General features: G+C 48.7%; 10 protein-coding genes across 10 annotated transcripts; 4 read left to right on the forward strand and 6 right to left on the reverse strand.

Annotated features, from left to right (window-relative positions):
- Positions 1-2,007: 2,007 nt before the first annotated feature.
- On the reverse strand, positions 2,008-3,946 carry N7537_006257 (splicing factor u2af large subunit; the record flags this gene model as incomplete). The annotated part of the gene is made up of 5 exons (XM_056897314.1): positions 3,912-3,946; positions 3,838-3,863; positions 3,175-3,784; positions 2,543-3,126; positions 2,008-2,490 (listed from the first exon to the last, which is right to left on the reverse strand). Exons 1-5 carry the CDS (start codon positions 3,937-3,939, stop codon positions 2,008-2,010), a joined length of 1,731 nt encoding a protein of 576 aa, XP_056753099.1. The 5' UTR covers positions 3,940-3,946.
- A 168-nt stretch (positions 3,947-4,114) lies between these two features.
- Positions 4,115-5,481, forward strand: N7537_006258 (8-oxoguanine glycosylase OGG1; the record flags this gene model as incomplete). The annotated part of the gene is made up of 3 exons (XM_056897315.1): positions 4,115-4,209; positions 4,269-5,011; positions 5,063-5,481. The coding sequence occupies 3 exons, from the start codon at positions 4,115-4,117 to the stop codon at positions 5,479-5,481; spliced, it is 1,257 nt and encodes a 418-aa protein (XP_056753100.1).
- Positions 5,482-5,671: 190 nt separating this feature from the next.
- Positions 5,672-7,123, forward strand: N7537_006259 (40S ribosomal uS15 domain-containing protein; the record flags this gene model as incomplete). Its single annotated transcript, XM_056897316.1, is given in 6 exon segments — positions 5,672-5,737; positions 5,915-6,083; positions 6,098-6,409; positions 6,478-6,510; positions 6,725-6,771; positions 6,833-7,123. The coding sequence occupies 6 exon segments, from the start codon at positions 5,672-5,674 to the stop codon at positions 7,004-7,006; spliced, it is 801 nt and encodes a 266-aa protein (XP_056753101.1). The 3' UTR covers positions 7,007-7,123.
- A 78-nt stretch (positions 7,124-7,201) lies between these two features.
- Positions 7,202-9,949, reverse strand: N7537_006260 (fanconi-associated nuclease 1; the record flags this gene model as incomplete). The annotated part of the gene is made up of 4 exons (XM_056897317.1): positions 7,202-7,276; positions 7,410-7,904; positions 7,977-9,312; positions 9,366-9,949. The coding sequence occupies 4 exons, from the start codon at positions 9,947-9,949 to the stop codon at positions 7,202-7,204; spliced, it is 2,490 nt and encodes an 829-aa protein (XP_056753102.1).
- A 135-nt stretch (positions 9,950-10,084) lies between these two features.
- On the forward strand, positions 10,085-10,658 carry N7537_006261 (DPY30/SDC1 family protein; the record flags this gene model as incomplete). Its single annotated transcript, XM_056897318.1, has 3 exons — positions 10,085-10,096; positions 10,235-10,479; positions 10,571-10,658. The coding sequence occupies 3 exons, from the start codon at positions 10,085-10,087 to the stop codon at positions 10,656-10,658; spliced, it is 345 nt and encodes a 114-aa protein (XP_056753103.1).
- A 1,265-nt stretch (positions 10,659-11,923) lies between these two features.
- N7537_006262 (RNA recognition motif domain-containing protein) lies at positions 11,924-13,111 on the reverse strand (the record flags this gene model as incomplete). Its single annotated transcript, XM_056897319.1, has 4 exons — positions 11,924-12,453; positions 12,515-12,861; positions 12,913-13,018; positions 13,075-13,111. 4 exons carry the CDS (start codon positions 13,109-13,111, stop codon positions 11,924-11,926), a joined length of 1,020 nt encoding a protein of 339 aa, XP_056753104.1.
- Positions 13,112-13,520: 409 nt separating this feature from the next.
- N7537_006263 (putative PHD finger domain protein) lies at positions 13,521-16,820 on the reverse strand (the record flags this gene model as incomplete). The annotated part of the gene is made up of 2 exons (XM_056897320.1): positions 13,521-14,361; positions 14,413-16,820. 2 exons carry the CDS (start codon positions 16,818-16,820, stop codon positions 13,521-13,523), a joined length of 3,249 nt encoding a protein of 1,082 aa, XP_056753105.1.
- Positions 16,821-17,229: 409 nt separating this feature from the next.
- Positions 17,230-17,852, forward strand: N7537_006264 (uncharacterized protein; the record flags this gene model as incomplete). Its single annotated transcript, XM_056897321.1, has 5 exons — positions 17,230-17,252; positions 17,318-17,496; positions 17,554-17,565; positions 17,625-17,702; positions 17,761-17,852. The coding sequence occupies 5 exons, from the start codon at positions 17,230-17,232 to the stop codon at positions 17,850-17,852; spliced, it is 384 nt and encodes a 127-aa protein (XP_056753106.1).
- Positions 17,853-18,197: 345 nt separating this feature from the next.
- On the reverse strand, positions 18,198-19,619 carry N7537_006265 (N(6)-L-threonylcarbamoyladenine synthase family protein; the record flags this gene model as incomplete). The annotated part of the gene is made up of 2 exons (XM_056897322.1): positions 18,198-19,446; positions 19,510-19,619. 2 exons carry the CDS (start codon positions 19,617-19,619, stop codon positions 18,198-18,200), a joined length of 1,359 nt encoding a protein of 452 aa, XP_056753107.1.
- Positions 19,620-20,330: 711 nt separating this feature from the next.
- Positions 20,331-20,714, reverse strand: N7537_006266 (uncharacterized protein; the record flags this gene model as incomplete). The annotated part of the gene is made up of 1 exon (XM_056897323.1): positions 20,331-20,714. One exon carries the CDS (start codon positions 20,712-20,714, stop codon positions 20,331-20,333), a length of 384 nt encoding a protein of 127 aa, XP_056753108.1.
- Between the last annotated feature and the right edge of the window lie 3,311 nt (positions 20,715-24,025).

Here is a 24,025-nt window from a genome sequence, read left to right on the forward strand (position 1 = left end):
TTCCTCTTTCACAGTAGAACCCCGCTGGTGGCCCTGGGCTTTGTAGTATCGATAGTCCAGGTAGGAAACGACAGTCGTATAGACCGAAAGGATACTAAACTCTCCCATATCAGTAAAGTTTTCTGATTGACTATCAGCTTTTTCCCGGGGTCTTGAGTTTTCTCACCTCATGTTTGCGGATAACACGATCACCACCCATCCCAGGGCGCAACCTATACCCACACATACCTGGATATTTGCCTGTAAGACGAGGAACACTACAGAGCCCCAAAAGACTATCTCCAGCGAATTCAGAATAAGGTATGCTTTCAGGCTCGCCCATCGCTGGAGGCGAGAAACGTGTTCCGCCAAGAGCTGGTAAAGGATGATTACCAACGATTTGGCACCCTATATTCCATACTTTGCGTCAGATCGAACCTTTGGAAATACCGCCTTGCATATGATGGTTGGTTCTTACCATTCCTAATCCCATGGTACTAGCTCGAGTCCTCGTCTTTTGCCCCGAAAGGAGCAGTCGGGCGACGGAAAGAGCGATGATAACGACTGCCAACAACAATTGCACCAAATGGATCTTGAACTTGTGATGCGGATGAAATAGGACAATTTTTGACACTTTTAGCACTTTTGACACTGCTGACACTGCTGGAATTTCTGAGCAGTATGGGTTTATGAAATGCAATGCAATTGGCCTCGGAAATTATGATTCTGACCTCTAATGCATTCTTGCGGCCTCGCTCTACATCCTTTATATAGCTTCGATTTCTGACGGTACGAGGAAAAGTTTAGTTTGTAGATTAGGCCCCCGAAGTAAATCACCGAATACGATACTAATCCCTTTTGCTCTCCATGTATAGTGACTATCTCCGCCAACCAAGCACAAATGCCAAGCACAAGTGCCAAGCTCGATATCAGCTCCAGGCCTGAGCGGAAGACCCACAAATGCTCAAATATATATAAAACCAAGATCTAAGATTGGAACTAGGGGTCACAATCGGTAAGCAATCAAGCATTGCACCTATGACATATCGTACAAAGTGTCTACCTTGATCTTCAGGATTAACGTCTCGGGTTCGGGTTCGTATCCAAAGCAAAAACTCATGCGGTTGCGTTCCTTCGAACCGCTTAAATAGCTTGCAGCCAAGAAGGACTCTTCTAGGCTTCCATTTTCCATAGCAAAATACTTCATTGTTTCTTTCTTTTGATCTTCTAGGCTAATCCATACCACATACCAGCTACCGGAATTGTAATACTGTATAGGGTTATACAAGTCACGTGGGATAAATATGACGTCACTTATATTATATCCCATCGCAGCAGATATGGCAGAGCGGCAAATGCTTGAGCGATATTATCATCCATCTGGGTGTGCGGAGCCCCTCTAAAGCTTACGGTTCAAACTGCGCATGAACCAATTTGGGGCACGGAGTCCCTCTATCCTGAGGGGGTCCAAAAGATGGGCAGGGCTCATACAATTCCTGCCTGGAATCATCTTTTTTTTTGTGTGTATTTTACATTGTACATGACCTTTGCTTGTAGGATACGTTACCACATACGTAGGGATGTATGAAGGGGCGAGGCCAACGCGCGGGGAACTACTAGCATGTTGGGGACTTTTATGCTATCTAGGGTGATATTATGTATTCATTGAGGTGTTTATTCTATAGTGTTGCAAAAAATAGAGAAAAACAGACACCATGGTCATTGAGACTGGTAGAGGCACTCTAGGAACCCTAGAACAGATCAACTGAGATGGTTCGTACCGACATTCGATTTCCCTATTTTTATCTAACCCTTAATTCTGACCCTCTGATAACTATAGTTGTACGGGGAAAAAACTAAAGCTTCAGTGAGCATTTCAAATGACCGATGATGTGAGCATTTTTTTGTTATGGTACACATTTGGGACCTACCTGCTCCAAAAGCGAATGGTCCCGAGAAAAAGGAAGAAAAAACACGCCTGCATCAAGGGAAATAAGGAATGGAAAAATGAATAGTATCAACCCCGGTTTACCAGGCCTCGGTGTCAAAGTTCTCAACCCCGAAGTACGAGGCAACGACTGTACGGTCAGAGAACTTGCGACCCGCCAGCGCCTTGAGCGCGTTGGTGGCAGACTCGGCGCTATCGTACTTAATGAAGATTTTACCAGCGCCGTGTCCGCGGCGGGGGATCTTCATCGCGATAATCTTTCCGAACTTGGAGCATTCCTCGCTCACATCCTCCATGATTTCTTCGTAGTCTTCGTCATTGAGGAGCTCGTCAAGCGTGACCATGTTGAGAAGCTGCAAGACCTGAGTGGTCTCGAGATCCTGGGAGGTGGTCTTGGCAAACATTTGCATGGCATTCACGCCCATGTCGAGACCGGAGGCCTGTGTGGTTCCAATACTGGCGCGAACAAACTTGAGGTGGCGGTCGACAAGTTCCATGCCGTTCAAACCTTCGACGGCCAGAGCAGTGTTGTTCGGGTCGACGTATTCATAAAAGGCAATTCCCTGGAAAGGTTAGTCGCAAAACATTGGACAGTAGGGAGATACTCAAACTTACCCGAGACTCCTCTGTAGCAGCATCCTTGACCAAGACAAACGACTTGAGGTCACCGAATGACTTCAGCAGCATGATGATAGCTTCCTCATTGATGTAGGTGGGAATATTAGAGATACAGATCTTGTTGGGTGAGTCGGGAACCTCAGTCAGAACAACGTCGGGTTGCACTGGCTGGGCTGCGCTGCCGTCGGGGACAATGTAGTCCTTTGGCCGTCGCACTTCAAGTCCCTTGTCTCCACTCTCCGCCATGGTAATTCCATCAAAGGCCAATGCGACTGTAGCGTCATTTGGATCCTTGAACTCCAGAAGCGCAAATGATTTATCTTCCGAAACTTGGGCTGAGATGCAGGGGTCGACACTGTGAATAACATTGAGACCATTCAACTGAAGATTGAAGAAGGCAATAACGGCATCGCCCGAAACACCGGGAGGGATGTTGTAAACGAAAAGGCGCTTTGATTGGCGAGAGTTGGAAGGCTTGAGGGCAGCGTTCTCGCTATCGCCAGTAGGGGGGTTCAGGAAGTCCTTCATGCGGCTGGGGTCCATCGGCTGCTGACGAGGAGCTCCGGGAAGAGGGAACATCCCTAATAATGTTAGACAATTCCACTGGCTCATAAGCTTCTAATACATACCTGAGATCTTTGCCTGTTCGGCCGTAACATTCTCGTAACCAGGAGGCTTCATATCCCATTGAGTCAAACGACGCTTGCGGGTCAACACAGATGGGACATCTGTCAGATCAGGAGTAGGCTCCTTGCGCCGCGGGGGCGTGGCGCTTCGCTTGCGCTCTCTTCTCTCACGGTCTCCACGGTCTCCGCGATCACCACGGTCTCCGCCACCACGTCCGCCGCCGCGTCGGTCCTCAAATAGGTCGCGGCGAGGTCTGTCGTCAAAGTCACGTCGGCGACGATCGCCCCGGTCACCACCACCACCACGCTCGGCACGGTCGCCACGGTCCCACTCTCGATCATCACGGCGGCCAGAGTAACGGTCTTCGCGCTCACGGGCACGGTAGTCACGGCTAGTTGAGTATGAGTTCACTTCGCGCTCCCGACGGGAGTCGCCTCGGGATCCATGATGAGGCGAACGCGATCGGCGTCGTTCACCTCGATCACTCCGATCGCCCCGTTCAGCTCCACGCTCGGCTCCTCGTTCGGAACCACGTTCAGCACCTCGGTCGGCACCTCGGTCAGCTCCGCGTTCGGTTCTGTCGCCTCGGTCTCGATCACGTCGCTCGTCGCGCTAGAATTGGGGTTAATCGCCGCGGTTGCGACCAAAGATTGGCTAGCACTTACGAAGTAATCGCGGGAACGTCCAGTGTCTAAGAGATATTAGCAGTTATACCAAAAGTAATTATAAGAACACTTACCCCTGGATGAGTAGGTGTCGCCGTTCATGTTGAAGTTGGTTGAGGAAATGAAGCTCTGTCGCCAGTGAAGGGGAAAACTCATGGCCCGGAGCTGCAGGCGGTGATACCCTCACCGCCCAAGCGTCGATTAAGATATCGGCAGAAAAGCAAACATGGGGACAGCGACTCCGCAGTCTTGAATTACTATCTTCTGGGGTTCAAAGATGTCTGCAGGTGCTTTATCGGAATGGCAGAAGCTGCCTTTGAGCTTGAGTGAGCTTTGCATCAATACTACCCTCAGATGTGGCCAGTCTTTTAGGTTCGTCGCCCAAGTTTTCGGGTCCTGGGATTGAAGACCAAATGACTGACCCTTTTTAGATGGCAGAACATCCCAGAGAGTCAGGAATGGCGATGCGTTCTCTACGGCCATCTTCTATCACTGAAGCAAGATTCCAATTTCTTGTACTATAGATCCGTGCAACCTCCTTCCCGTACATTCACACCAACAACCTCCGATAATGACCATCTCATCCGCATTATCCAGCATTACTTCAACCTGACACCAAATTTGACCGAACTCTACTCCCAATGGTCATCACAAGACCCCAACTTCAAGAGAAAGGCCGCCCAATTCACTGGAATTAGGATTCTTCGACAAGATGCGTGGGAAGCGCTGGTATCATTTATCTGCAGCAGCAACAATAATATTGCACGGATCTCTCAAATGGTAGAGAAATTATGCATACATTATGGCAGTTCTGTAGCCACAATTGAAGGGCGTGCATATCATGATTTCCCTTCCCCAAGCGCATTAACTGGCAAGGATGTGGAAAGCAACCTACGCAGGTTAGGGTTTGGATACCGTGCTAAATACATATATCAAACTGCAATTATGGTATCCAACCGAGACCAGGGCTGGCTAGACAGTCTGAGCAACCCCGAGTGTCCAGCATTTGGTGTGAATCCTAGACCCAGCGGCGAAATGAAACCAGAAGGGCGAGAGGGATATCGTGAAGCCCATGAAAAGCTTCTTGAGCTACAGGGGGTTGGGCCCAAAGTGTCAGATTGTGTCAGTTTGATGGGGTTAGGCTGGGGAGAGTCTGTGCCTGTTGATACCCATGGTGAGTTGTCCTGGATAGTGTTTATGATTTATTTCTAATCCTTTATGACAGTGTGGCAAATCGCACAGCGAGACTATCGATTTGGAAAAAGCTCCAATAAGAACTTGAACAAGACGACTTACGATGCTGTTGCCAATCATTTCCGCAAGCTTTGGGGCAAGGAAGCGGGATGGGCTCATAGTGTGCTTTTCACTGCGGACCTGCGGACATTTGCAGACAAACTCGCTGCAACGAAGAAGGTCGAAGTGAAAGTGAAAGACGAAGAGGCTGATATCAATGTCGAGACGAAAGTCACAACTACTCTCTCTTTGAAAGTTCCCAAGGAGGAAGACATCGATGTCAAAGTCAAGGTCGAGGACATAGATGATGCCAAGAAGTCCATCAGCAGGAAGCGAAAGGAAGTCGAGAACATCGTTTCTGCTGCTCAAACAACAGAGACACGGAGAATGTCCAAACGACTCAGGCGCTGAGGCTATTAAGGACCAAGGGCCATTTTGACTACTACATACTTTCCTCGAAAAAAAGTCTATTCATCTAATACTAGAGAACCTTGCAAAGCAATCTAGTCATGTACTAAAGGGACGAATGTACGATGGAGACATGAGTCTGATGCCATACACATGTATTTGTATTCAGTAATCTTAGCTAAATGAACAATCAATGCCTATAACCGCAGTTAGTATAACGGTCGAGCAACTCATAACAGAAGTCTTGAAGTTGAAGAAGGTAGATCAGAAGTCCAGGTAGATCATCGAGCTAGCATCCGAAAACACTAGCTCTGACATAAGAGGTACCAGAAAATAAAGTAAAACAAATGCGTTGTATCATCATGTGGGAGGGTTGGGAATTGAGCAAAAAAGAGCTGGGACTAACCTGATATTGACGGTAGCGATAGAATGAAAGGCGTGTCGAGCGTATAAAATACAACTTGCGCTCAAGTTGAACCAGAAAACATTAATTCCAGTCAACTCAAGTGCGAAATTGAGATTGTTGGTTGTTGAAGTTGGAACAAAATTTGAAGGGAAACGAAGTGAAGTTTTGTCGAAGAAAAGAAATAAGCGAAACCCATCACGTGACCCCACACAGGCCCCATCTTTCCCGTCCACACTCACACCCTCTCACTTCTCGATTTTCGATCTTTCATCCACGCCGACAACCGACCAGATTTCCTCCGCCGGACACATCACCAATCCAAAATGGGTCGTCTTCACAGCAAGGGCAAGGGCATTGCCTCTTCCGCCATCCCCTACTCCCGCGCCGCCCCCGCGTGGCTCAAGACCACCCCCGACCAGGTTGTCGACCACATCTGCAAGCTGGCCAAGAAGGGTGCCACTCCTTCCCAGATCGGTGTTGTCCTCCGTGACTCCCACGGTGTTGCCCAGGTCAAGATTGTTACTGGTATGGAAATCCGGAGAACTGCGAGCCTAGGAATTTGAGGATCGAAATTTTCTAACATTTTTGCGCAGGTAACAAGATCCTCCGTATCTTGAAGTCCAGCGGTACGACTCCCTCCGCCCATATAATCACATCCGTCGGGTGAAGAGAGCGAACAATTTGTGCGGACAAGCCTTTCTGGTTCGGTAAAAGAACCATTGGCTTCGAAGCGTCAAATGCTCGTCTCTCTCCCCGACACTGGTTCGCAGAAATGCACCAGCAATTAAGCCTCTGCTTGGTCAAGAACATCTAGACTGACAGAGAGATTTTGGAATACAGGCCTCGCTCCCGAACTCCCCGAGGACCTCTACTTCCTGATCAAGAAGGTAAAAACCTTTTTTTCTCCATCCTTATCCTTGCAGATTATGCTAACCTCGAATCATCCAGGCCGTCGCTGTCCGCAAGCACCTTGAGCGCAACCGCAAGGACAAGGACTCCAAGTTCCGCCTGATTCTGATCGAGTCCCGCATCCACCGTCTGTCTCGTTACTACAAGACCGTCGGTGTCCTGCCCCCCACCTGGCGCTACGAGAGCGCCACTGCCTCCACCCTTGTCGCATAAGCGCATTTTGGGAGGATGAGTGGTTGACGGAGGGAACCCATCGGATCGTCGTGATCGTCGTATCTGAAGGGTCTATCTCCTGCTAGATACAACAAAAAAGATTACGATTATTTGATACCCTGTTCATCAATGCTCTAGAATTCATTGGTAGTTGTAGGTCCGGCTAGTAAATGTCCATATAGATAATTTGTGACATCAAATGATCGCTAGCCTGTCAATATAAAGTGGGTATTCAAGTAGTGCAGTGAACCGGTCTCGACCATTAACATACTAGCTACCATTTGACCCATGTGGTAATTTGGAGTGCTAGAAAATAAGGTTATGCTATATGTACAACTTCACGCAGACATATTTCCAATAGGAAAAACGTGCATCGACGTTACACATCGCACTCAGCTCTAACCTCCCTCGCCACAGCATTGCAAAGCTCAACTTTAACACCAGCTCCAACTAAAATATGGATCCAAAGGCGCTGAGTATCACTTAGCCGATCATTCTCCGACTTCACCTCAGCGAACATCACTGTCCTCGTCTCATAATTCCAGAGGAACAAGTCCGGGATTCCCCCACCGCGCTGCTGGTATTCCTGCGCCATTACCTTGCAGATGGTAGCAAGTGCATCTCCCCGGAAACACTGAACGATCTCAACCAAGTCATCTAGGTCGAAAGACCAATCAAGTCCAACAGCACAGGGCTGCGCCTCCGCCTCACGATTATGGATCTCACGGATTATCCGCTCCGCATCCCCGTTCGTGATCTCAACCAGCCGGTGATTGATCTCCGATGCACGAGACGGGTAGAAGACATCAGTGTGGAGATCGAGCGGGCACGTCTGAAACGCAGTCTGGAAGACATTGGGTACGTAGGTAAACAGGATATCGTAGAAGAGGTAGCCGAACTGTGTTCAAGGTCAGAGTCAGGTCGGTCTTCGGGAATATTCCAATGCTGCTTTGTACGTGGTAAGACTCACCAGCGTCCGCACAATCCCCCCTTCAGAGTGATATCCCTTCCATCCCTGATCACGGTACCAACTCAGACACATACTCTCCACCCTACACTCGCCACCCTCTCTCTCATCAACCCAAACAGTCGCTTTCCCCTTCCGCGGAGTATCACCCGTGTCAATACGGATACCCTCAATCGTCCGCTCAGCAGGCTTGCCTAGCATGACATGTCCGAAATCATGCTGCTCGCGCTTCACTACCCGAAGCGCCTTTTCCAGCTTCGTGATCCGCTTCTGCAAGTCATAATGAAAGATTAGATGGCACAGCGGGTCTTCAAGTCCGGCCTCGCACGTCTGCAGTGCAAGCTTCTTCCAATGCTTGCGCTGGGTTTCTTCGCTGCGCCCATCTGTAGGCGTAAGCGCCCACATGTAGTGTTCTTCCAGCAGGGCCTTGCGCTGATACCATGCACCGCGCCGCGCAGCGTGGAAAAGACGTTGGGCGAGAAGTTCCTCTAGCACCTCGTGCTCGCGTTTATGCTCCTTGAACCGCCCGAGCGGGTGGAGACTCTTGTGGATAATTCTTGTGAGTACCCATGCTGGTGAGAAGCGGCGTAGATATGCACCTTCGCCGCTTTCGTAGATGCTGTCTTCTTTCTTTTGCTCTTGGTTGACTAGCTCTTTCCATCGAGGATGGGACTTGTTGGCAAGGTCTATAATCTGTTGAAGGGATTCGGTCGTGACTGGGCCGTTGGATTCAAGGATGTTGTCGATGGCGAATTGGGTTTGTATTGCTGATTCAAATTCCAGTAGCGCTTCTCTGGACGAGAAGATGGAATTAGAGCGGCAGACAATATATTCGGGGAAGTTTCTTTTGGTCATTTTGGCTAGGATAATTGTTGTGAGGGACTTCTCGCTCCACTCAGTGGAACGATAGAATACCAGGTGCACTCGCTCAAAGAGAGCACGAGGCACTGGCGAGACCCTGATACATCCACCCGTGTAGTCCAATATCTTCTGAGTAAAATGTCCGTCTCTGTTATTCGTGTCTTTGAGTCCTGTTTGTGTCTGGCTCGTTTCGCGAAGAGCCGCCAGCAACTCTTTCTTGCTCTTGCCCTGAACCTTTGCCTCCTTTGCAAAGACCTTGAGTTCCTCCAGCAATAGAAGCGATGAAGCCTCTTCCAGCGTTGTGATCGCTTCTATGCCTTCTGCAAATCTAAACTTATTTCCGAGTTCTGAATCAGGCAGGGTCCGGTCCCGCTGTAGGTCCTCGGCAACAGAGAATAAATCCGAGATGTCGGAGTAGTAGCTCAACCGGTTGATACGGTGCCAGGCGGAGGTCTTGCGGAGGAATAGTCGAACATACCTGGTGGAAAATTAATCTCAACCATATCTCATCACATTCTACAGAAAACATACAAATACTGTGATTCGTAGGACAGCTCCCGCCACTGAGTAAAGATTTCCATTTCGGCCTCGTTAAAGAGATGCGATTCCTCGTCCAGCACGGTTTCCAGTGCCAGGTTAAATGCATCCACATATATGGAGCTCTTGCCTTTCTGCCAGGCACCATCTCGTAGCCTCACATGTAATCCCATCTGTGCGTCATTCTTTGATGCCTCGTACTCCTCGATTGCGTCCTCGTCGGTCTTGATCGCAGGAAGGGAAGTTTCGAGTTCCGTCTGGCTGTTGGTAATTATCCCTAAATCATGTGCTGCGGGGAGCTCCCCCGCTGAGACCGAAGGAGTCGGACTCGGTGGTGGTTTAGGCTCTGCATCTGTACTAGAATCCTCTGTTTCAAAAGTCCGCCGACGTTTCGCGGGACGCTGCGTCTCCCAAAAGTTCAGCAAGGACATGATCTCTCGTGTCCATGGATGCAACCAGTCCCAACGACTCGAGGCTCCGAGTATAGGCAGACACGACCGACGTGTCTCGCGAACAGGTTTCAAACACGAGATCACGTGCTCGATATAACTCCATTTGGATGTTTGTCCTGTTTGCATATGACATAGACGAAGAGGCACAGGCAAACGTATAAGAAAAAGGAACTAAACAAAGACAGTCTGAGAAAGAAAAAGAAAGAAATGCCATCTGACTACCATCCACAAAGTTCCTAAGTGCAATCTCTAGATATAAAAATGGCCTTACCAGTAAGCTCCAGCTCTCCCTCCCTCACGGATCGACAAAGAGCTCCACAGCTTCCGCTCCGCAAGCACTCGCCGATTCCACCGTTGCGACTCCCACTTCCCAAAATATACACCTCCCAGGCTCTCAATTAACCTGTGCAGCCTCCCACCCTGATGATCTCAGATCCACCCGCCTCCTCAGCTCCTACGTCCACCATAGCGCCCCAACCAAAACCCACATCCATAATGGGCGAAACAAACGGCACTGACTCCAACACGCCGCTTGGCGATTTGGGCAATATCTCTGCGGGCCAGATTCGCCCCGGTGGCGCACCTGCGCGCGTCTATCTCAATGAGAAGGTCGTGCCGTATTTGCTTGACGGGATGAAGTCTGTTGCGCGCGAACAGTGAGTGGAATACTATGGCTAGCTAGCTTTTCTATGTCGGTCTGCTAGATGGTTTTACTGATCTCTTTGTCTCTCTCTCTTTTTGCGCTAGGCCTGCCAATCCTCTCCGTGTGCTCGGCGAGTTCTTGCTCCAGAAGAGTAATGAAGTGGAGGGCGAGACTAAGAAAGAGTCGGAGTAGGAGACAAAATGGTACGGGATTTCTTGGGCGTTTGATGGTGCTTGATAGGCTGTTCTGTGATTGGTTTTATTTTTTCCCCTTGCTTTTGGCTTCACAAAGAAAAGCTTCTGAGTGGACTTTGATGTACGCTAAGACGTTCACCATTTGATACCCCGGTCAATGTCTTCTACTGTCTTGCTAGTAGGGCTTGAAGGATATTAAGAAAGATAGTGAGAATAATGCCTTAAACCAAGGTGATGATTCTCTACCTAATGGATGAAACTTCTGGTATAGTAATGAAGGATGTACCTACATGTCTGTATATAGGGAAGTAGAAATGCCCTAGTGGATCGAGTATGTATTATTTTGTGTTAAAGATCTAAGTCTCATTAATCAAAGGAAATCCACACAGCCATGGATTCGAGGACAAAGAGCGGCTTGGATAAGGGGCGATTCAAAAAGGGACATTGGAGTCTCACAGCCTTGTAGTGTGTATTTCATGCCAAAGCCCCAGACCGAGTGAAGCTCTTGTAGAGGGCGCACAGAACCATCGAAATATGGAAGCCGATATATATATATATCCAAGTTTGGAACTTCAGAGAGGTTCCTAGATAGAATAAGTACAAGCTTGTCATTCCCCGACCAAATAATCGGGGAAGAATAAAGGATTCCAAGAAAAAACCCCCTAGATAGGTCAGCTTGCGAAACACATCTCACCTTTAATGGCATTGTCAATATCCAAAATTGATTAATACCAGGGGTTTAAAGGTTGAAACTACAAGCGCAAAGTGCAAAGTCGACGGCTTTGAATTGGGCGAATGGTTGATCATTCAGTTGTTTAGAGAAGTCGAATACAATCGAGCCGTTACTGGAGATGGTGTAGAGGTGAAGTTGTAGCTGTAGCTGTGTGACGAATTTGCTGACCCTGAGATAACCGAATTACAGCGCATAATTTTCTGTCCCTTTGCCGCTAAAAGTTTTTTTTCCCCGAAGTTGCGTCGCGAACAGACATAAAAGACACATCATCAAGCGACCGAAGTGTGCGATGAAGTTGCCGAGTTGTGGCGCTCCGTTTTTTTCTTTTTTAAAAATCGTCGAGCCGAGAGCAATTGACAAACAAAGACAGCGACGCCCCGTGGCCCGTCGCCCAAATCCCGCATTAAAACAATCCCAGAAACAAAGAAAAGGGGAGGAGGAAGTGGGCAATTTGGTGAAACATAGGAACCAGGAACCAGGAGACATCAAAGGCCAGTCTCTGTTCTGGTTAGAAAACAAGGGGAGGCACTTTACCTGCCAGCGTACCGATCCTCGCCGCCGCCGCCAGCGCCAGGAGCACCGCCAGTGCTGCTGCGCGCTTGCCCTTCGTAGGAACGTCCACCACCACCAGCGTAGGGGTCGCGAGCCTCACGGGGAGGACCAGCAGCATCGAAGCTAGGAGGGTTGGCATCACGATCGTAGTAACCACCACCGCCGCGAGATTCATCACCACCTCCACGACGATCATCACGGCTGTAACGGTCATCACGGCCACCACCGTAGCGGTCACCACCTCCACGGTATCCGTAGTCATCGCGTGATTCACGGCGACCGCCATAGTCACGGCCACCACCGCCGTAGTCACGACGGCCATAGTCACGTCCGTAGTCACGGCCATAATCACGGCGATCATTGTAAGAATCGTAGCGACCGTAGCGGGAGTAGTCATCGTCGCGACGACGCCAGCCGCCACCGGAGGGGCCACGGCGGTCATCATAACGGTCACGGCGAGGACCACCTCCACGACCACCAGGACCACCAGGGGGTCCACCAGGGCCATCTGAAGAAAGGAAATGTAAGCTGACGCAAAGCGCAAGAGGAAGGGATGATATCTAACTTACCACGCTTGGGAGGACCGAAATACTTTCCGGGAGTAGGGGTACGAGGACGGGCACGACGAGCTTTCTCGATGCTCAGGGTGCGACCTTCAATGACCTCACCCTGGAGACCCTCCTTGGCGGCATCAGCCTGCTCGGCAGTGACCATGTTCACGAAACCGAATCCACGGGACTCTTTGGTGTGGGGGTCAAGCATGATAGAGCAGTTATCAACATCGCCGTACTTTTCGAACAGACGAGAAATATCGGACTCGGTTAGGCGCGGGTGAATACCAGTAACAAAGAGGTTAGAGCCAGAGTTGATGGCACCTTCATCATCTTCCTCGAGAGGCTTGCGAGCCAGAGGAGCTCTGTGGGGTTATTAGCTTTGAATTGATATACCAGATTAGACAAATAAATACCTGTCATCAGAGCGGCCATTCGGGGAGCGGCTGCGAGCACGGTCGCGGTCGGCTCGAGGCTCATCGCGAGGAGAGGCGCTGCGCTCGCGATCGTATCGAGGCTCGTCTATCGAAAAAGGGTAAATATTTTCAAGCGCATCGAAATAATTCGAAAAGACATACCCGCGTAGCGGCTGGAATCGTTGTCGTAGTCCGCCATGATGAAAGGACTGAAGGTGTAGGTTGGAAGAAGGAAGAAAGAGAAGTTGGAAAGCTGATAAGAGCGGACGCTAAGCACCGGGAAGCACACACCCGAGGAATCAGGCAGCGGTGCAAACTGCGTGGATTTTTAGTGAATTGGGTGAATTTGGGTGAATTTGGAGAAGAAAAATAAGAAAAATAAGAAAAATCTCTGATTTTTCTTTTTCTTTTGAAAATGCGAGTTTATGCAGGGGGTTATCTTGACTATGACAAACAGATTTTATGCCAAGACCGAAGCAATCGCCATATTAAAGCCTTCTTAGCTATAGAACAGTGCAAATACTCATACAACTAAAACTAACTCCTTGGAATTGGAATGCGCTAAAATCAAATTCATGAACCCCATACGAATCATGTCCAGAAAGCAATCATCGTGAGCCTCGCAAACGTCGAGTTCGACGGGGATTCTGTTGTGAAGCAGCCGGGGTGCTGGTGGTCTGGCCCTTCAGGTCTCCATCGTTAACTAAGTCCTTCAACCCTTCGAGTTCATCCTCATCCAGTTCGCTGAGTTCTTCACTCATTCCACGCATGACATCCCGTCCAGTCCACCGTTCCTCGTGAACAGTTGTACCGATAGGGTCGAATGGCTGCATGTACCATTGAATGCCACCCAAAGCCAAAGGTAGCTGCTGGTCTTGCTCGGTCAAGACAGGCGTTGGATGTCGATAGTAGGTGGGGACACTCTTCATAGGGTCTTCAGCAGGAGGCAGCTCTTCTGCCTCAGGGTGTTGTTCATCTTTAGGCTGGGCTTCCGATGGAGGCTCTGTCGTAGGAAGTGTTTCTTCAACCCCTTCCATGGCATCGGGGTGACCAGACAACTCAGTATCACCTTCCGGTTCGACGGAATCACCATTGCGTGACATCACACTGTGATCAAGAATCACATCAAGCTCCTTCAACTCCTTTTCGAATGGTTTGCGGTTGAGTTCGCTCTCTTTCCTGATCGCATCCTCCAGGGAAGGCTGGATGACTTTGATTATCCGTTTTGCCAATTTTCTCTTCTCGCGTTGCTCCAGGCTGAGCTCCGGGGCTCGACCACTGATCTGCGCTTGGAGTTCCGCGGTATCACCAGCGGGCTCAACACCGATTTCCGAGGTGAAAAGGCTGGCCAAATCGGCAGAGAAGGCAGCAACAGACGGATAGAATCGTTCGTTGAGCCTTTGTCGGATTGACATCAAGCCGGCTGCAAACACACCCTTTCCATCGAGCCTGGGATAAAGTCAGTATGAGCGTTGACAAAATAGGACGAATGTACCTTACAGTTGAGCTTTTTCCAGGATAGGCCACAGCAGTGGGAACGTAGGGAAGTAGACAAGATCGACAACGTTACGGAGCATCTCTGCATCCTTTAACTTCTCCCTCTCCCGTTTCTTCACTTCATCGCATAGCATCCTCAATCGATCGAGATCCTTGTAAAGTCGTTGACCAAACTCAATGCGACGCTCCAGACGTTTGTGTCCAGGAACACCCATTGCCACATAGTCTCTTCGTGTCATTTCCATAGATGAGAAGGTCTCCAACTGCAACTGGAGTCGCTTGAGTAATGCTGCTCCACGTCTCGCCTCCCGTTTCAATGTCCAATACTTGGATGCATCCTCGGCATATTGCTTCCTCTGGCGGACCGTAAATCGCCCAAGAGAAGCAATTACTGAGTTTAGCACAACCTGGGGAATAACTGGCGCACCAGAGGGCAGCTTCCAGATTGTTCTGGGAACACGTTTCCGTTTATTGCCGCCTACTGTTAGGGTAAGGCGAGGAGTGAGTGTACGATCCTCTTCTCCGCCATCACTAGGGTGTGCCGGGCCCATTGATAGTGCTGCAGCTTGGCTGTCTCCCCACCGTCTACCTTGCATGGTATTACGGTAATATTCGATGGCATCAGCAGTTGCAGCATCAGTACCATGCTCCAATCGCCAGTCAGGAGGAACGTGCTTATCGCAGAAAGCCTTGAGAAGGTGGGAGTCCATAAGACCATGGCCAACCTTCATCTTTAGATAGAGTTGAGCTCTGCGTGCACATGAGACATGGAAGGCAACAAAGCAGTTTTTGTTACTGCATTGAATAGATGCACCCATCCGTTGTTTGCAGATGTAGCAATTCAACTTCCAGCGGCTGCGTGGAACTTTTTCGACATCGGTCACCGGCTCCATAAGAGATGGGTTACCAATAGAAACTTCAGGGATCCAGAAAGAGCAGAGTAGATGAGCCCATTTGGATGAGGTTGTTTGTTTGAATGCACCCTCGGTGTTTGGGCAGAAAATACAATTGGTGGACCCTCTTCCCAGCAACTGGCATTTACGGCAAAGCCACTGACCTTCTGGAATGAAAGGGACACCATAACACTCCTGATGGACTGCAAGGTCGCAACCATCGCAGAAAACGATTGCATTTGAGTTTTCACAATCTCCATCGTCACAGATAGCACACTTGCTGTCTTGTTCTTCGCCCGGTCCAGCAGTCTCGCCATTGACCGCAGCTGCAGAGCTAGAGCGAAGACGTCCAGTCTGGGGGGGTTTGGGATTCGGCTTGGGGATGCGCTTCTCAAGGGCATGCCACTCCCTCTCGATTTTGGTCATGGTAATTTCAAACACAGCGGGCTTGATGGGTTCGAGCTGATCTTCACGGCGCTTGCCATTATATTCTTCCAACCATTTTTCATCCTGCTCGTCCATGTCATATTCGACACGCCCAATGGTGGTGTTAAGGTCCCCATCTGTCATGGCAGGTTGAATGACATCAAGGTCATCTTCTTGAGTGCCTTCAGTCATTCGAATAAATCGCCGATCATGGCGGAGGAAGAGATCGCTCTCCTGGTATCCCACGTTTGCCATGGTCCGGTCAACATAGTTTTGATGCCCGACGCCCTTCTTCTCATAGAATGTGAAAGGGTCACGCAGTCTGAACGACGGCTTGGGTAGTGTTAGTTTCTCGCGGGGGTTGGGGCCTGGGGGTGGTATGATCTTTTGTCCTTGCTGGGCGAGAAGGGCATTAAGGATGGCCTCAGGACGACGAGGTGGACGGCCAGGCCTGCGCTTGATTGGGATTGGAGAAGCCATTTCGCCTGATATAATAACTGGTGATCCTGAAAGGTCCGAGACTGTCGCACCAGCCAGTGCCTCTAGACTCAAGATAGGAGTAGAGTTATCTGGGGCATCGACCTCTTCAGACGTAAAGACAGCAATTTTGCCATCGATGTCCAAGTCGGGATGGAACTCTTCCCACCCGCGTTCTTCGCGTGGTTTGTATCCATCACCTTGTTGAAGAGCAAGAGCGGCGGCCGTGGAAGAGGTAAACCGACCGCGGGTTTGGTTCTTGTCGCGCCTTGGACGCGACATGGAGGGTGGTGTTGTTGGTATGATGGGTGGCGGCGGAGGGGCTAAGAATGGTTGGTCCATTTCACGGGGTGGACGGCTTCGAGCACTTGCGGGGTGGCGATGGGGAGTCGTTTTCTTCGGAATTTCTTGGGCGGCGGTGGCGGCAGCTGCAGCTGCAGCGTCGAAGTCGATGAATCTTCCTCCTCCTCCAGGGCCACCTGGAACGTACTTTCGCTTCTTCGAAGGAGGGCCGTCAGGGGAACCGAAGGAGCCGCTGTTGGATGATTTGAGAGAAGACCTAGGTTTACTGCGTGATGGACGACCAGAGATTGAATGTCGGACCGTCGGTGCCATAATTCAAGGACGAGCTTTCGGGTATGTGTATGTTGCTCGTTGGGGATGGCGATTGTTAATCGGACGGCGTCAGGTCGCGTTCAGAGCCCGACTCAGGCAGGGCCTCGGGGGAAATCAAGCCGTAATTCTCAAGTCATGCGACAGAAAAGTAGAAACGAATGGACACAAAGGACGCAAAGGACGCCAGAGCCCGTGGAAGCTGCAAGGCGCGATGAGGTGTTTGGTTATCTGGTCAAGGCGGAGACACCCGAGCTGTCTGGGCCTGTTGGCCTGAGGCGCCAATCTGGACTTGAAGCACCTCCACAGCTTGACATAGGGACATGACATCCACAGCTGTCCCTTGCGAGCTATTTACGACTTTATTCATTCGATCGAGCTTTGATTTTTCCTTCTTACATAGACTTACAACATGAGCGGTTCTAGCGACAACAGGTACGCGTTATTCACCCCAAAACACCGCGCGCTTCAGCTTCGCTAACTATTACTGTCTTCCTCAGGTGGCGGGGTGGACCCAGTCGCCAGGCGTCGCAACGTAACTCGAACAACCGTGATAAAACAGGAGGACAGGGAAGCGCACGCGATAACAGTGCTGCTTGGGGCGCATCCAACCCTCCGCAAGAACAGCATGTCCCTGTACAGGGCTTCAACGCCGCAGAGGTTAAGAACGGTCTGAAGGGTATGTATATCCATCTAATCTGCAAGTACAAGAGCTGATCAAGCTTCTACGATACAGCAGGGCCTCATGGTACGTCTTATCGCTACTTCCATATCTACTCAAGCCTAATCCATGCGCCATTGATACAGAAGCCAAGTTGTCGACACCCTACAAATCTCATTCTAAAGACGGTCCTACCCAACGATCTACTGTCTGGGGTCCCAAGGGTACAGTCTGCCTTCGATCACAGCATACCTTTTGAACAAACAATAACCATATCTATAGCGCACAACATGGCGAATGGGAAAGACTTGTTCTTGGAGCTTAGAAAACAGGTTGCTTCGCTGCAGCGAAGCGGTCCCCCCGTCGGCGGCTGATCGTCACGATTATGACTTCATTATCTCAAAGTACTTGCATTGCACAGTCGGCCGGTCGCGAGTTTGGTTCGTTTTCATGGGTTGCAACGGCGCATCTTCGATACCCTACTGTGGAGGATGCATGGGTGATGAGTGGACTCGGAGGTTACATGGCATCGGCGTCTCTGATGATTCTGGGTCTTACATGTCCATAATGCACTATGACTCCTTTTTTCAAAATTTATTCCTTACAATTCATGGGCTGCATCAAGAAATTTATGGGGATGCGATTGCACTACTTTACACGCTCTATTATACATAAAGGGTATGTCACTAATATACAAGCAGGGAGCCATCCAACTGCAATTATCCCTCTTTGATCCAGCCTCCTGGGCCAAGGATGCCTCCATCATCAGCCTTCGGGTCGAGGGTCCATTTCCGCAGAGGACGACAGCTAAGGTCGGATCGGAACCCAGCCTCGAACATCTCAATGCCTGCCCATCCAATCATGGCCGCATTGTCGGTACACAAATATGGAGGCGGCGCAACGATCTTCATGTGGCCAAAGCCGCGCACTTCCAAAAATGAAGTAAGCACTTTCATGAGGAACTGGTTGGCGGCAACACCACCACTGACAACGAGGGTGTTGATCTCATCCTTGCCAGTATTGTGTGGCCGCAGAGTCTCCAGAGCGATAACGGTGCGCGAAGCAAGGTGTTCAAAACAGACACGCATGGCTTCGCGGCCTAGATCGACACGCTCTGCATCTGATATCTTAATATTCGTACCGTTACTTTGCATGATCTTCCCAACCATGCTCGAAATCGAAGAAAAGCTGAACTGCATGGTTCGCGTATTCGCAAATGGGGTCGTAAGAGACCAGCCCCAATCGCTTACACGTCTGGCTACTTCTTGACCCCGAGTCTCTGGTGGCGAGTAATCCGCGAAATCGGCTTTGCCATTGGGGAAGACATATTGCTCTAGACTCTTGCCGTACATGGTGCTTTTAGCTCCCTGAAGCAAAGACTCGGGTAGGATATCTCGTGCGGATTTATCGAGTGCCTCTCCAATAGCTATATCTTCGCTTGTAGCGAGTATCTTATGGTCTGTGAGACCTTTGGATTGAACTAGAGTCGTATGGCCGCCAGAGACGAGAATGGACAGGAAGGGAAATTCGGGCGTCGTTGCGGGTGGGTCGGCTTTGGCTTCATTTTCCAAACATGATACGAGCCCAGGTGTCAAAAGATGTGCCTGCATGTGATGCACTCCGACCATGGGGATCTGCCATGCAACCGACAGCGCTTTTCCAGTGTCGAGGCCAACGGACAGGTTTGACCGCATTCCGGGGCCTCTTGTGGCGGATATGAAATCTGGGAGGCGGCGACGAGTTCCATCTGCAAGTTTGAGTCCATCGCCTGTTTTTGACTCCGGTAGGTGATTAAGGGCTTTCTGTACAAGGTTTGCGAGGTTGTCTTGGTGAGATTCGAGGGCGATGATAGGGTGAATTCCCCGATGTGCGCGCGTGTCGGCCGTTACATTTTCAAGGAAATGGATTTTAGCTGCACTTCTGGGGTCTTTCTTTGTTTTCTCAACGATGGCTACTGATGTATCGTCACTGTTGTTTACAACCAATTAGTCGGGTAGCTTTTTTATTGGACTGGCGTTCACCTCCGCTTACCATGACGTTTCAATTGCCAATGTGAGCAAGCCACGGCGGGAGTTCAAACATCTCCTCGCATTTATCGCCGATCTGCGAAAATTCGCAGCAGCAGTCACCGAGAATAACATTGGTAAGATGTTTGACATCCGGCTGGCGACAGGGGCGAAAAAGATCGGACGCGCACGGGCCGGAGAAGCCCTCAATTGGAGCCCTAAAGCGTGTCCCAAAACAGCAATCTATGGTGATCTACGGAGAGCTCCGTACTGTCGCGAGAAATATTACCTACGAATCATGAATTTACTGCTATTGTAATCGAGAATGTCAATATAGGGTCGAGACCGTTGTATTTGCAATAACGAACGACTAGGTTAAAACATCTATACTCCAAAATCAAAAATCGTCAATCCAAGTCCCATCATAACGTCATAAATATATTGTTCCTCCAAAACACTTATACATCGTTTTCCTTCCAAGAACAGAATGTGCACTGTGTATCAAAAGGCCGATTTATCCCACATGAGTGACAGACGAATTGGGGGATAGCCAAAAGCGCGAGAGGCAACATAATCATCCAAAACCTGATCTTGAGACAAGGCTGGATGCACACTTTAATGCGTCGTTCTGTCATTTCTAGGAGCTCATCTTGCAATTTGAGGATGTCGATTGTGAGGTGCGCGAGGTGCTGTGTGGATTGAGGTGGCCAGCAAGAGACCTAGGGTGCAGGGCGTGGCATCATTCCAAAAGCAGGATGTAAACTCCGAGTCATTCAGAAGCACCTGGTCGCTCCCAATTACTCCAGGCGTGGACGGTCATTAGTGATACAAATCTCAAACTTGATCTCACTGTCGGACCGTCCATCGCCGTTCTTCTCGAGACATCTTCATGTGCTTGCCATAATATTCATCTGGATTCTCAATTGGCGTCACACAGTGGACAGTTGGTGTCACTTTGAATTGTATACGCTTGTCAACAGTAGCAGCGCGCGAGGACGAGTGCTTCTTGAGGATGCTCTTCGATGAGCAAGAGTTTGTGTATGCATAGCTTGGAACTTGCAGTGAGGAGAATCTCTTGCTGGTCGGGCTCGCCGCGGAGACTGGCGAGATAGGTGTGCGAGGAAGAGCACTTGGTGACTTGAGCGACAATGTTGGTCGAGGAGCATTCTGCACAGCAGAGATGCTTAGGGACAGCTTTGGCTTGACGACACGGGCAGTGGTTGTGTACATTTTGATTGATGAAGAATCCACAATAGTTGAAGAAGTTTAAAACAACAATGTAGTTGATGTTATTTGAATTTGGTCTTCACAGGGAAACCTTGATCAACAAAGTTATCCGAGTAGGCAAGGAGAGAAACAGATTATTGACGTAGATGTAGAAAGGAGTTGAAGAACTTGGGCCAGCCAAGACGCAGGACGAAAATAGAAGAGGCAAAAATAGAAAGAAAAAAAAAATAGGAAATCTCAAACAATATGCGAAACGTAGTCTGCTGGGGGACAGATGAGGGCGGCTATATACACTTGAGGGGGAGAGGGGAACGGACTGCTAACCACCTTCTTCTGCCTAAGCGCCCACCCCATGCACGATGGGGCACAAATCACCACCATCACACTTAAGTTTCTAACTTTGGAAAGCTTCCGTCCCATCCAGCCAATTAAAATACCCAATTGGAAGCCTAGTTTAGTGTGATGTGACGGATGTTAGGGTTTGACGATAGGGTGGCCAATATGCCCTGCAGCCAACTGCACTTGGAACCCCACCCTGGTCTTCCTGTCCATTTGATTCGAAACTTTCGACAGACTATCACTCGATAGTTGAGGAAGATCACACTTACATCAAGTGGATTCCTGCACTGCTGGGTGATATCCCCGCATCATCACAGTGACTAGCGAAAGTTGATTGGTTTAAATATCGGCAGGATTGTTGCGACATACTATAATTAGGCATCACATGGACTTGATGCCGCTATCAACTATTTTTACTCTTCAGGATTGAGCGAGAAGTGACATTTATACTTGGACATATTTAGAGTGAGCTAAGATACACAGTAAATGAGGTTGCAGCACTATTGGTTACGTGTTATTGTGGCTCTTTTGGGAGGCTAATTGACCTCCAGTCATTGCAAGATAATGCTCATCTATGTTACATCTTTTTGCGTGATCGTCCTAGTGACTATATTTCTTGGTTTTTCAAACGGAGCACGTATGCTGTACGGGGTAATGTTTGACTATGTGTTCTATTTATAGAAAGTGTCTTTAAAATCGACAACCTACATTGAGTAGTTGACGTACATCCTTACATACATTTACTTAACACCAGGGGAGGAAGTGTTTGATTTTTTGGAGACGAGCGTCTAGCTCGATTTAAGTATACAAGAATAGTCGGCCACTTATGCGGCCTTGCCATGTCTTCTTTTGGTAGTACTTTTGGATGCCCTTTTTAGATGTCTGTTGCGATGTCTGTTTAGGTGTATATGGAAGCGGTAAAAAATCCCTACTCTGTGCAGGAGAATTTCCTATATATAACCTTTGACGGACGTGCGACTAGACCTAGAGCTGGACGGTAGAAATTATATCAAAAGCAGACATGCAGGACAAGGATCTGGGACATGCTCAGAAGACCCACAAAACTTGGAATAGGCTGAGGGTTGGCTAGCTTATTAGGCAACAAGAATGGGGATAAAGCTTTGGTTTGTTTGGACTCTTGAGCTGGAGTATTGAGCTGTGATGCGTTGTTGTGTGTTCCGATAATGTATCTTAGGACGAAGAGCTAGGCCTATATAGATGGTTGTAGCTACGTATTTTCTTTTCAATATTATAGAAGATATTCTATCATTGTTCCTTCTCAGATTATCAAATAAACTCGAAGGAAAGAAATGACAATATCCATTGTATATAATCCTTTTGACTTGGGTTGATCAACAAGGTCTAGTAGCAATCTTGGAAAGGACCCAAAGAGAATATTCTTTGCGTTCATGTATCCGAAGCGAAATTAATAACACTTGGAGATCTATTCTTGGTGTTTGGAACCAAGGTGAAGAAAGGTGAAGTTTTTGAGAAAAAACAAAGCGAGAGGTCGAAGGGAACACTGTAATAAGTATGTTCCCCCTTCGAAGAGACGATCTTATGGAGCCAATCTTTCGATAAACAGAAGAGTCCATCATTTCACTTAAGGAGATGTGACCCTTGAACAATCTAATCGTATGAGTTTAGTATGACTAGCTGGGACCCAGAAGATGGTGTTATTGTCCTGAAGTTCTGGACCGGTGAGGTACAACGACAAAGCAAGATGTATATTTACTAACCCTATAATCCAAGGTACCATATATTGGAATCGCGCAAACCCCATCGCTCAAAGGGGATCGAATTTAAGAATAGTAGATTTACTTCCAGTGATACACATCGGATTTTCTTAAGCTCCTATAATTTTGCACCGCTCGTTCTACTGTATTCAACAGGTATATATCTTCTTAGAACCCCTCTTAAACTCTTCTAGAATCTCTCCTTTCACCCCCTGAGTATGTAGCAATTGTTCTATATCAGTTTGTCATTTGTTTTACCTCTACGGCCCTCGGGAAGTACTGCCAGGTGTAATGATGCTCGCTAGGATAACTTTCTAATTCTGATATTTCACCTTGTATATAGTTTTGGAAGAGATATAATATTGGAATGGGTATGTTGTATCTCTATATAATCGATTTTCTTGTAACATAACATATCGTATGGAACTACCCCATATTAATTGCGCCAGGCAATGTCGGCCGGCTTGGCTCCCGGTGAATCATTTCTGGAGCTTCCAAAGTTTAAGCCTTAAGCTCAAGGTAATTCCAGGACTGGGAATTGCGGTGCTATAGCTACACCGCTACCTACAACGTATGACTCTCTTTATGGTCTCGATTCATATGTGGAGTAGTTGTTAGAATTATAGTGCAATTTAGTTTTGTGAAACCCAAGAACAGTGCACTTTGGAAGAAGAGAAATAGATAGAACGAACATGAAAGCAATCCTAGTCGGTTAAATGCCATATTCCGCATTATCTGATTGTAATAGAGTGCGGAGAAAAAAAAAAGGGGGTATAACGGTACCGGAGTGCTCCGTCCATAAAATCCGGAGTTGAGCCGAGTCTGGAAGGCCGAGGAGAGGGGAAGAGATGAAGTGCGACCAATCGAAATGAGATTCTCCAAATCCTTGTTCCCACTGAACTCCGCACCGAACTCGGAATCCTTGGGGTGTTTTCGTGTTTTCGTGTTTTCGTGTTCTCGTCTTTTCGTTTAAGGCTCACCGGTTCCGAAAGGACCATGTCACAAGTTCAACCTCTCCGGTTTCTTCCTCATTTTCTTTTCTTTCCAAGTCGCCTGCTGACTGTGTTTGTTTTTTTTTTGTTTTTTTTTTGCCTCTGTCCCTGGATTATATGGTTGGTTTAGGTACCTATATACAGTGGCTCGTGGTGGCAAACATATGCAATCCCAAGGAAGAATCGAGAATAGAAAGTTGTTTTCGAACAATAAGGAGTACCACGAGGCTAAATTAGGGACACTTAT

This window comes from Penicillium hordei (genome assembly GCF_028827395.1).
Source record: "Penicillium hordei strain IBT 12815 chromosome Unknown utg000003l_segment0_segment0, whole genome shotgun sequence".
In the NCBI taxonomy this organism is placed as follows: Eukaryota; Fungi; Ascomycota; class Eurotiomycetes; order Eurotiales; family Aspergillaceae; genus Penicillium; species Penicillium hordei.